This window comes from Vollenhovia emeryi, unplaced genomic scaffold (genome assembly GCF_000949405.1).
Source record: "Vollenhovia emeryi isolate VEMERY1.0 unplaced genomic scaffold, V.emery_V1.0 DF939123.1, whole genome shotgun sequence".
NCBI lineage: Eukaryota > Metazoa > Arthropoda > Insecta > Hymenoptera > Formicidae > Vollenhovia > Vollenhovia emeryi.
The window spans coordinates 2,258,676-2,270,864 of record NW_011967243.1 but is presented as its reverse complement, the minus strand read 5'-3'; the positions used below and the strand labels follow the sequence as shown (position 1 = coordinate 2,270,864).

Genomic DNA, 12,189 nt, shown 5'->3' with positions numbered 1-12,189 from the left:
TGGCGATTGGTCCACGTGTGCTGCCCGTATAGTCGACCTTAATTATTCTCGTGTGCTCGCAATCGCGCGCCTCATCTCGAGCAACAAAGAGAACGTTAATCAGCAAACGCGAGTTGTATGAATTGTTCGCGCTATTGTAAAACAAAAATTACAGACACACACGCGGGTGAAAATATCGCTTTCACCGGTAAATGTGGAGTAACATTTTGCGTTTTTTTTTTATATATAAAAATTTGTTACATCGCGTTTAATTTGATCTGCATCGAATTTTGTCGGAAACAGACGCGAGCTTTTTCCACGCCCAGCCAGTGGAAAACGCCTCGTCCGCATATCTCGGTCGATTATTTCGAAAAAAAAAAATACGTCCGTCAAAAAAACACGAAAAGTTGAAACGGTGCTGTATACGCGGAGCACACAAATCATTCTTACGGCCAACGTTTTCGCGCAGATGTTGATATTATTTATCGCCCGTGCTCGCCATCGAGCTAACGCGGCGCAGCTCTGCAGTTACTCGTTGTCGGCCTGCGCGTTTACAAAAGAAAATTGTAACTTTCACGTCGAAGCCGTCGGTAATCGTGCCCGATCGCGGGAAGGAAAAGAAGACGTCACGAGGCATCGCCGGGTCTGTTTTACGGAATTAAACTCGCTCAATTGCAGTTACTTTGGCAACAATTCAAGACGCTCAGCAAATATTTCCGTTGTACTAATTCATTCCGACCGGTTTATCTAGACAGTCTGCGCAGTTTATCTCGCTGCTAAAATAAGTATAGATCTCTTTCAAACAATCCCGCGAGACTATCTGCACCATATATTCTCCTCTTGCCGTCTACTTCAATTCCCCCCCCCCCTTTCTCTCTATCTCTCTCTTTTAAGTCCTCGAGCTCTTTTTGCGTGTTCGGTTCGGGACTGCATTTCGCTGCCTCTTTACAGGAGCGCATCGCATCGAATTGCCGCGCAAAAAAATATTTCCAATTGCTCGATGGCGCTTATCAGCCACGCGCCGCTCGGGACCCCGCGACTACCAATCGCGCTCCTAATTCTGGGGTCACTTCCGGCAGCTCAACTTGCTAAATTCTATTGGTTCTTCCACGGAGGGACAAAGAACCGACCGCGGCAATATAAGCCCTCTACGCGTGGCCTGAGTGCCTTTTTCTCGGTTTTACCTCGAGGTGACAGGGTGCGTAGATCGCGTTTATCGAATCTGAAGTTGAGACAGTTGCGAACCCAAAGGCGAACCCAAAGGCAAAGTACTTGTAAAGTCTGGTGTTTCCTGTGCGAATTAAAAGCTCGATTATCGTGAGCTACGCGAATCTCGATGCCTTCCTCCGGTTTCCTATCGCGACGGTGAATCCGCTTTGGTGCAGCGCATCCGCGAACATCGGTTTTGCAATTAAATTCGCGAAAATACTGCGATATATTAAAGTTTGCAGCGTGTGTGTATTCACTTTATTATTATTTTATTTGCTCGAGTTCGATGAAAGCGCAGTATTAATAACAACCGCATGTTATCGCGGCGGGTGGAAAATTTTGCTTATATCCTTCAACGTAAATATTTTGATTTAATGTTAATGTCAATGCCGCGGAATATATTCCGGCGCAATGAGCAACAATTTAAGCTGGCTCGCGTGTAACTCCAAGATTGCAGGAAGAGAGAATCTCGGGATTGTTGTTGCAGAGCCCAGAGCACGGCGGCGCCGTCCAGGAGGAAAGGGATACCAAAGCCCGAAGGCAGACTGTCAAGAGTCATACATCGTCGTCTTCTGGCGTCAGTCCTGGAGCGCCGTCGGCCTCCTTTCGCCATAAACCACCGCCGGTCTCGCCCGCGAGATCCATCACGCCGGAAGTGATACAGGTCGGTTTTTCCTTGCACTCGTTGTACAGTCTTATTCATTAATGCCCCGGTTTTATCAGGATTCACATTTTTCATAATCTTTATTTCCATCCGCACTTCGATCAGGCTGTAGTTGACGCAGCTTGTTTACCGGGACAAAAATATTCTTGACGCATTTCTATTTCTCGCAACCTCATTTAGTATAAAAATAAGAGAGTATCGAAATTAAATCAATAATTCTTATTCTCCTTTATCGAATTAATAAAGATTGACTTACTATATTGCGACAAGAGCGACTTATATAAATGTAAGTTTATATACATATTCTTGCGTTTAGAATACATTTTCCCTCCATCTGACAACGCACGAAGTTGACACCGCGATATTCGACAAAAGACGATTCTAGATTTTAGAATTTTTCATTTAAGATTAAAATATTTCTTTCTCTATAATAAATACGTAGACATATAAAAGATAGAGGAACCCTAGGTAGGGGTATTTTTCTGAGGGAAAAGGACAACATAAATTTATTTGGGTATCTGTCTTCCTCTAGTGGGCGGAGATCAACCAAACTGTATATTGCACAATCGTGCATTGGTTTTTTAAGCATGTCGATTTGCCTGTATAAAACGGGATGTTTCTCATTGCGAAAAACACGCGGCAGCTTAATGACATCTTGAAGATGTTATTTGCATGCTGTCTGGAGTAGTATATACGCACAGACACTGAAACTCAGTGATTTGTATGAGAAAAATGATGATAAAAATGCAGGTCCGGGCATTAACGAATAAGGCTGTACGTCTTCTCGACTCGATTCTTTGTGCGCGTAATAGCGTCATCTGCCCGAGTCGAAATTTTGGCCCTATATTGAACCTTTAACTCTATTATATAGTAGGACCTGAGACAGTAAAAGAGGTCGAACTGCAAGTACAAACTTTGCTCCTGCTTTCAAATTGATAGTGTCTGAAATTTCTACTTTTGCCAATTTAGCATTCAAATGGGTCCTTTTAAGTGGGAGCTAAAGTAAATTCTTAGAATTAAAGATTCAAGAGAGGAGTAAAAAAATATAATGTCATCAAAGTTGTTGGTCTGTGTAGGTGTACAGATCATCTAAGTAGATGTAAGTTATCCTTAAAAGTGTCAAAATAGTACCAAAATTTCGATTCTCGGGTGAACAGCGATTAAACAGTGCTTGTGTGTTCTGTGCGTGCGTGCGTGTTAAACGAGATTACTCGTGATTGTTTCATTCGCACAAGTTTCATGAAAATTTAATCAATTCTGGTCTCGGCAAAAAATTATCGAAGCTTCAACGAAACATTTGTCAGACGACTATCTCGCCATCGGACACGCGAGTGCCGTAGAATCGACAATGCAATTTATATATGTATGTTCGTTCGTCGCGGTCAATTAAAAAAATTGCGGTACGCGATTCGTGCTTTCTCCCCGTGCTTTCTGCATAAGGGACACAATTGCTGCATTAATTGGCAAAATGGCACGGGAGAAACGCCGCGGGTCGGAAGACTCGGTGGTTCCGCGCTAATTAATTTCTTTAATTGAATCGCCGACTGCAGTTTTTGCGCGACGGTAAAGTGTATTTCCGCCCTAATTAAATGAATGCAGGCCGCGCGGTTACGAGGACAATCCTAGTCGCGTACCGTACGCGCGAGCTTTAAGCCCGGCCTAATGATTAATTCGCATTTCTATTTGCCGACGTTTATTTTACATGAACAGTTCGCGCCTCTCGACATTTCCACGTAGATAATTTCTTCGCGATCACGATTAATTATCGTTTGTAAGCGCGTCACGGAAGTACTTTCTAAAAGTCAATCAGTGAATTGTCACTGAAAATAGTGACGCGGTGAATATTCACTGATTCACAGCTGTACAGGGTGTCCCAGTAGGAAAGGTCAATATTCTGGGAGGCGATAGTATCGGTGATTTCAAGCAAAAATGTTCACACGAATATACGTCCCATTCCCCACTGTTTCCGAGGCAGAGCTACTTGAATGTCTCGCGTATTCACGTTTTTTTTTCTGTACACTTCACTCTTCATCCAACCCCATGAACAAAAATCCAATGGGGTCAGGTCTAGAGATCTTGGTGGCCAATCAATGCCACGACCGATCCAGCGATTAGGGAAAGTGACGTTGAGGTGTTGCATCGCGAATCGGGTATAATGAGGAGGAGGTCTGAAAGTCATGCTGAAAGTACATAACACGCCGTGCAGCCAAAGGAACGTCTTCCAGTAGTTGTTCTGGTAATGCATTCAGCAGAAATTCCACGTAATTTTGCCATACAATCTTCTAAAATAACGGTATTTGCACGGAGAGACCGATATGGTTCCCACATGTCTAATTAAGGTTGGCACAACCCCAATAAATAGTAATATTTGGGACAGCTGTACTTGCGGTTGTCGCATACCCACATCGGTGTGATAAATAGTGGAGACAGCTATACGCGTTTTGCGCGGCAGACTTAGTGAATGCCGCGACACAAAACAATGTAAATGCCCCTACGATTTATACGGCAACATTTTAAGTTCAGTTATTTTTGCCTTAGCCGGTCTTTCCGCGTGCAAAGTAAGTTTGCGACTGTACATTCGAATAGCTCTATCTCGGAAACAGCGGGGAGTGGGACACATGTGCGTACGAACATTTTTGCTTAAAACGACCGATACTATCACCTCCCAGAATATTGATCTTTCCCCCTGGAACACCCAGTATACCGCTGAATTATTCAGTGCTATACTCGTAACTGTTTTCAGTGATAATACGCCGATTGGCTTTCAGAGAGCACCGCCGCACAATAAACTCTCACTCTTTTATCGACGTAGCCTATAACGACACGTAGATGATAATATTTTATCGACACAAAAGCCTTTAATTCCCCGCTTTTGAAAATGTCAATTTATTTGTTGCGTAGCCAGGACTCGAGGACGGCGCATCACGCGGGGACTCCCACAGACAAAGCTCGAAAAGTTCGGATGGCTCGGCTGCCGGCGCGCGAAGGTATAGTCATAGAGAAATTGTGAGCTTCATTTTCCATTCTCTCTCAATTTCGCTCGAGATCTCGAGTCAATTATTCACGATTATACGCAAATCTAACAGGAATAAGGAACTTGGTTAGAAGCTTAGGTATATATATATATAATACAGGAATGCTCGTGCATTTCTCTCCTATCGTTTATCTCTCGTCCACGAACGTTCCGCTGCGAGCGATCGGCGTTGGAGCGCCGTGTTCTTTTCCCCGCCGATTCGAAAGCGCGCGTTTCGTCTCGCAGATCCTCCATGAAGAAGTCAATTCGCAAAACTGCCCCGCCGCCCCCCGTGAACCAGGGTATCCTCCGCGAGGTCAGCGAGGAACGGGAGGATCACGCGTCCCCCGCCGTCGCGGAACCTCCCTTAAAGCCCAAGTACTCCTCGGACGAGAGTTCAGACGAGGACGAGGAGGACACGCGTATGCTGGAGGGAAATGTCTACACGAAGAGCGGCTTCGAGGTAAACGAGTGAGAGACGGTGTCCCTTCAAGCCTCTCTCCGTCTCTCTCGCGCTACGATATAACGTGCTGTAAAAATTGCCTAGATCTCGCGGAAGAGCGCCGGAAACGTGAAGCGCACGAAGCCGGAAATCGAGGCGGATCCGGAGGAAGAGGACGAGTTCGGCTACACGGCCAGTGAGTGACGCTCCCGTGCTAAATGTAGACCGCGATTCCGAAACAATTGGGAATTGATATTTATATATATATATATATATATACACACACATACTATTTACGTCACCGAAGAGATCGATATTCACTCCGTGCGATCGCGCCGCCACGTCCGGCGCGGCCGTTAACGGCGAGATACAATTTTATTATCTCCCCGATCAATCAATCAATGCGGTCCGCGCGATCGTTCTGAAAAGATAACCGATTACGGCTGCGATCAAGCTGCCGCTACAAACGCTTCGCGGCGTTTCTCCTTCTCCCCTACCATCCTCACTGAAAGAAGGGAGAAGAAGAATACTTGCAAAAGATTTGAAGCGACAGCTTCACCGCAGCCTACGTCGCTTTAAAATCACGCGCGCGTTGGTCCACTGAGTTCTCCACACGAGAACGTCCTCTTGACTTTGCAGTGAAGATACAGAAAAAGTATCGGAATCTCGGGCACAAGGTGCTGATGGTCACCGTCGAGAAGGACAGGCGGGGATTGGGCATCTCTCTGGCGGGACATAAGGACAGGAACCGAATGGCGGTGTTCATCTGCGGTCTCAATCCGAAGGGGCCAGCTCACAAGAACGGCGGGCTTCTCATCGGCGACGAGATATTGGAGGTGGGTGGTTTCACCATCTCCCCCCGTGCCATTCCGCGTTTTTACGACGTGCCATTTACGACCGCGGTTCCCCACGTCGTCGGGTTGTTTAACCTTCGTTTCACGCGCCGTCCATAATCCGTTTAACTCGCCCGTCGCGACGTTACGCGCTGCGGGTTTTCTCGAGGAAATAACACAACAGACCGACGTGCTCCGGCGTAAATTCGCTAAGCCGAAAAACAAAGAGCGCCCCGGTCGCACTTGCCGCGATAATGTAATATAGACGAGGAGGAAGAATTCTGTAATCCTGCAAATTACGCGGGAGGACTTTGACATTTATGTTCAAGTACGTCAAGCGCTTAGGGCTCGAAGTGTACGCAACTTGGAAATTATACTTTGACAGCTGGCCCGTGAATGTGGGAAAATATATCGGGAAAAACGAAATGATATCCGACTGCGCACGCGAGCTTTCGTTTTTATTTTTATTAGAGTTAGTCTTTCTATCCTTATATCGGATGATGAAAAGAATTCGCCTCTATTTGCTAGCTGGAATTTCACAAGTCGCGTTTCGTCACGCGTTTCACGCCACTGTGTGTAACAAGTGTAAATAACGAAAGCGCGAATAAAATATTATTTTCTGTTCCACTTTAGATAAACGGCTGCGTGTTGCAAGGACGATGTCATCTGAACGCTTCCGCGCTTATCAAAGGCATGGCCGGTACTCTGTTCAAAATCATCGTTTATCGGTGAGATACCAGAGCTTTTTCCGCGATGTAGCGTAGAGACGACATGTATAACAAAATTCATTAAAACTATAAACGGATTTCGCCTGTCCCGGTTGCAGACGATCGAAGGCTGTCGACGACATCGCCGTAAAGCCGATAGTCCAATTTCCACCAACCTTGGATGACGTAAGTCAATTCGCGGCGTCTACCTTTTTTTATCCTCATCGTGCAAAACCGTGGCTGCAGCACTCGTAAAATAATAAATCAGCGGAAAGCAATTGAGCGTTGCATAATACACTCGGCGCGGTGCAATTAATTGAGCAGCAATTGCGAGAAAAAGAAATGCCGCATAATCACTTTAATGAATGCACAAATGACCGGCGACAAATTTTGCCGATATGAATATTTTGAAATAACAACATGAAATAACGAGGATAATATTATGCGAAGACAGATAAAACCGCTCGCATCTATTCAACATTGATGCGCATTTAAATTACGTAGAATGCCCGGTGGGTCGTGCGATAAACTCATTTTCTGCGAAAAAGCGCGCGACGTAGGAATTTAACAATTTCGAAATTGAATAAAAATTCTTTCCCTTTGAAACTTGTTTATCTTTCACGGTGCCGAAGGAGTCTTTCGAAATGCTGAATTATGATCGAGCCACGTTAAAATTATAATTTCGTTGCGGAACTTTAAGACTTTCGTAGATGAAGTAAGAGAGACTTTCTCGCGGCATCGGAGCAAAGACTAGTGTTTTACTTGAGGAATTTTGTGCGTGATAATTCACACAGTTTTTTTTTATTCCGGGACACTTGGCGAGTGCATTGTAATACCGTCGTGAAACGATGTCTCACGTGTTACAGGTTTGTATAGACTTCACGAAGTACAAGGGAGTCCGCGACGTTCGGGTGAAGAAGGTAAGCGCCCACCGAAATCGAGCGATCGATATTTCGGCGCAATCTTACTTTCTAATATTAATTGCCGATTGATCGTAGAGTCAGTACGGCCTTGGCATAATGATTATCGAAGGGAAACACCTGGCTGTAGGACAAGGTATCTTCGTGTCCGACATTCAAGAAGGCAGCGCCGCGGAACAGGTAATTTTCGCTCGTCGTACCTACGACCTTGAGAGGCCTATTTTAAGCGGGACTCGTATACTTTACAACGCGACCGATATTTCAGGCTGGATTGCTAGTGGGCGACATGATCCTGGCCGTTAATCTGGACAGCTTGTTAGGCCGCACGTACGATGAGGTTCGTACTCTTTTTCATGTTCTCGTCTTTAAACAAGAGATTAGCCTGCCAATCGAGACGCTAGACGTTTAAGCGATCTACGTTCTTTTTCCTTTAGCAATCTCGTTGTTTTCTTTTAGGCGACGGAGTTGTTGAAGAAAGCGGAGGGTGTCGTGAAACTAGTCGTTTGCAATCCTAACGAAAATAAAGAAGAGAAGGAAAAGGGCAAGAGTCAGGAACTCAAGGACTCTTCAATTTCCGCACAGAAAACTCCACAAAAGAGTGGAACACCGGGTGAGTTTAATGACTTGATGATTAATAGCGAATTGGATTGCTTGCACTAGTGCGCGCTGAGTGCACACCAAGGCCTGCTATAGTCACTTTTTATATTTAACTCTGTCTTAAATGCACGTGCAAGAAGTATTTAGCCGAGAAAGGATCCGCATGGATGCTGTAAAGATCATTTTACTGGCTACGAAATATTTCCAGAGATATTTAAGACGATCCTTAAATACAAGAATTGACTGTAAACAAGCCTCAGTGTGGACTCAGCGTGCACAAGCAACCGAATTCGCTATAAGACTCTTTCATTTTCAAAATTCCGTGATGACGCGCGCATACATTTCACTCTTGAAACTATGATTTCGATCTGCATTTACATTAGCGACCGGCAAGGAACCGGTGGAGCCCGAGGAGAAGAAAGTCCGGCAGGATCCAAAGACCTGCAAGGTAGAGGTCGGCAAGGAAGTAACGATAGAGTTTCAGAAGGACAAGAATCAAGGCATAGGTTTCTACATCGCTGGCGGCTCTAACACGCCTTGTGTGAGTACATTGGATAATTTGCAAAAGCACTTCGCCCATTCGCACGTCATTTGTAATCTTCTGCTTGTCAAATTGCGAGACATTTAATTAAAATATAGAATACGGTGCGTGCAGTAGTTGTATCGCTGCCACATAATATCGAAAATATTCGCGATTGATCTTATCAATATCAAATAGTTATCAATATATTCGCCTATAACGTTTTTCTTTGTTCTAGAATGGAGTATTCGTTTTGGACGTATCTCCCGAAGGCGCAGCTGGGAAGGACGGTCGGTTGCAACCAGGCGATCAGATACTCAACATAGGCAGCGATAGCTTCACGGAAATAGAGCACGACAAAGCTCGCGAGACACTCCTGAAACAAGCTCCTGGGACTGTACGTGGCATTTGTGCGCCGTTAAATAATTGTTTCTCGTCTTATGGAACGAGGAAAAAGACGTGGAACAGTCTTGCGATATATAGTTTACACGAACTTGTGTTTTAATGTTTCCTGGATTGAGCGAGCGTGACGCGATCTCGTTGTTCGTTTGCAGATCACGATGTCGGTGTTGCGCCACGAGAAACCAACCGAGGAATACGAGGTCGAGATACAGAAGAAGAGCGGCAAGGGAGCTGGTCTCTGTTTCGCCGCGTTCTGGAGCAACAAGGGGGTCTACGTGAAGGAGCTGGTGAGTCTGGTTCTCCAGTTCTACTCGCGCACAGCAAAACGATATGTATCTGGTTGCGTAAGAATCATTCGGATACCGATTGCGATATCCGATGCAGTCTCAGATTGTCCCTTTGCTGCGTGGGTATCAAACGGTACACGCTCATCGCATTTTACCAATTTCTACCTACAGACAGCGGGCGGCCAGGCCATCGAAACCGGCAAGATCTGCAAGGGCGATCAACTCGTGGCGATCGGCGGACTGGACGTTCGCGACGCTTCCCTCGACGACATCGCCTTTCACATGAAGATATCTAATCCGCTGCAAATGAAGCTAGCTAGGTACCATTCCGCCAAACAATGACAGGTAAGGCCGACACGTGAGCTGGGTTCGAGAAACGCTCGTGGATCGTTTTGTTCCTCCGGGCTGAACGAGCGTGAGCCTGTGAAGCAAGAATCGCGGTATCCTACTTGGTACTAGTAGTAACGAATTATCTTATCCAGGGTTCTGCGGGCGGAACTCCCAGCGGGTGTCCCGACGTGCGAAGAAGCGCCCGCAGGCACCGTGGATCCTAGTGTGATATACATAGGTAAAATAACGTCTCGACTAACCGTACGAGAGCACCTTTGTTACGAGAGCCGCGCGAAATGGCGCGGCTCGTTCTATTATTTACACGCCAGCGTCGCCAATCGATCTTGCCGTTTCGAGCTCACGGACTCGCGTGCGACACGAGACGCGAGGCAGAGAGGTGGAACGAGGAAGACGGAGCACGGAAGAGCGCGATGACTCACAAAGAGTACACATCAATCCGGATCCAGGAGCCGGCGGAGGGAAGGATATTTTTTTCCCCCGTAAACAGCTCGGGGTAGAGGGTGAAACCGAATCGAGTGAAATCCCGTCGATGCCGTCGATCGAGTCCGTAAACAATTCCGTCTGCCGGTGTTCGCGCTCGTGCAAGTAGCCGATACGAAGTATCTTATAGACATACATACACATACGTTATGATTATAATCGTATAGCGAGGTAATACGTTATCGCCGAGACGAGAGTTCAATAACGGCGAGAGGGTTTCGTCTCGTTCGGCATAGGAAGGCCGGTAGGACAGGTAAATCGATAATAATTGGCGGGTCTGCAATCCCTCGAGGCTCATGAAGGGGTGGAAAGGCGCTGGATCGCCCGGATCCGGTCTTTTCTCTTTGGATTTCGCCGTATCCCCTTGCATCCCCGATACAAAATCGAATTCGCTTGTACATTTCGTACCGCATCTTGCGTACATTTTAAGGCGGGCAGAAATAGGTAGGATCGACCGTGTAGGACCGCGCGTTTTCTCGACAAGTGAGACATTTTTCCTCGTTCCTTATTGTTTCCTTTCTACGATAAGACTCTAGTCCAGCCCGAGATCGACGCTTCGGCGTTTCTCGCCTTAATTATCTCTCGCTCGCGTCGCGGCCGCTCCCGCCGCCGTAGCGTTATTACTGTCGCATATTGTATTTTTTAATATTAATAAGAAGCACGCACGGAGCGATATGCGAGCCACGTCGGAGGATGTGCGCGCATCTACCGTTGCGAAAGGCTCTTCTCATCCGCCCGGGCTTGAGATAAGGCACGTCAAATTGCGGTAAATCCCGCACAAGTTGGAAATCTATGTGAGGCGCAGCATTAATTCACAAATCGACAAAAGCGAAACGATGCGTTAGCGAATCGCTGTATCACCGATGGACTTTACTTTGCGTAACTCACGCGCGGACATCGTCCAGGGTGGCTCGCACGTATCGGAGTATCAATCAGCGTAGAATATATATCGCCTAAAGGACGTTAGAGATAAGGCAAAGCGGAGGCACACACATACACACATCCCTCTCGAACGTAGACCGACGAACACGGGGAGCGGTCGCGTCAAATGTCGAAGCGTCGATCGAGAGGATCATTTAGCTGTAAGTGCTTGGAGACGCGCGCTCGACGTACAATCGTGATGTTTCTCAGCACGAAATGGATATCATCCCGAGTGTTCAAGCGTTTCTTTAGGCGACGCGTCGAAAAGCTAGACTGGCTTGTTGAGTACACATAGTTAAATTAAATCCTACCGTGTAACTAGTCCTTATACCATAGCTTAGAGATTTTCAGAGAGCGAGGACGAGAGGGAGAGAAAAATAAATATAAAAAGAGATATTATATATATACATATATAAATAAATAAGTAAATACATATATGAATAAATTATATGTATAATATAAAACAGAATCTATAATAGGAGTCGCGGAACATGTTAATTTTAACGAGTCGCCCGTATCTGTCATGTCGCGTGAGTGGTTGCACGTTCTTAAAGAACGTTTTGCATCTTGAATCTCGTATAGTTTATCGTAGCGTGACGTTTATATAGGGGCGTCGATTATGTCTCTGGCCGATGGCTCGAGGATGAAGTAACGTCATTAAAATTGTTAGTTATACGATCATTATTATTATTATATATTATATATAGTATATTACGCCACGCGAGTTGTATAAAGAATTAATTACTGTGTACTGTACGATGCGTTATCGCGTATTAAATATTTCCGACGGCAGAGAAATAGAGCAACCCTCGGTAAGCGTTGAAAATCGAGAAGCGAAAACTCTCTGCCCGAGATATTGATTAT

General features: G+C 45.8%; 1 protein-coding gene across 1 annotated transcript in view; it reads left to right on the top strand.

The window, feature by feature from the left end:
• The window catches only part of LOC105569668, a 105,555-nt gene extending 93,811 nt beyond the window's left edge, over nt 1-11,744 (top strand). The window contains exons 24-39 of the mRNA XM_012026310.1: nt 1,676-1,852; nt 4,754-4,839; nt 5,112-5,328; nt 5,413-5,503; nt 5,947-6,143; nt 6,774-6,868; nt 6,967-7,033; nt 7,714-7,767; nt 7,846-7,947; nt 8,033-8,104; nt 8,224-8,377; nt 8,748-8,905; nt 9,123-9,281; nt 9,439-9,573; nt 9,745-9,918; nt 10,056-11,744. Coding sequence (XP_011881700.1) covers nt 1,676-1,852; nt 4,754-4,839; nt 5,112-5,328; nt 5,413-5,503; nt 5,947-6,143; nt 6,774-6,868; nt 6,967-7,033; nt 7,714-7,767; nt 7,846-7,947; nt 8,033-8,104; nt 8,224-8,377; nt 8,748-8,905; nt 9,123-9,281; nt 9,439-9,573; nt 9,745-9,915 — 1,935 coding nt within the window. The 3' untranslated portion in view covers nt 9,916-9,918; nt 10,056-11,744. The remainder of the gene's footprint in view (nt 1-1,675; nt 1,853-4,753; nt 4,840-5,111; nt 5,329-5,412; nt 5,504-5,946; nt 6,144-6,773; nt 6,869-6,966; nt 7,034-7,713; nt 7,768-7,845; nt 7,948-8,032; nt 8,105-8,223; nt 8,378-8,747; nt 8,906-9,122; nt 9,282-9,438; nt 9,574-9,744; nt 9,919-10,055) is intronic.
• Nucleotides 11,745-12,189: the final 445 nt, after the last annotated feature.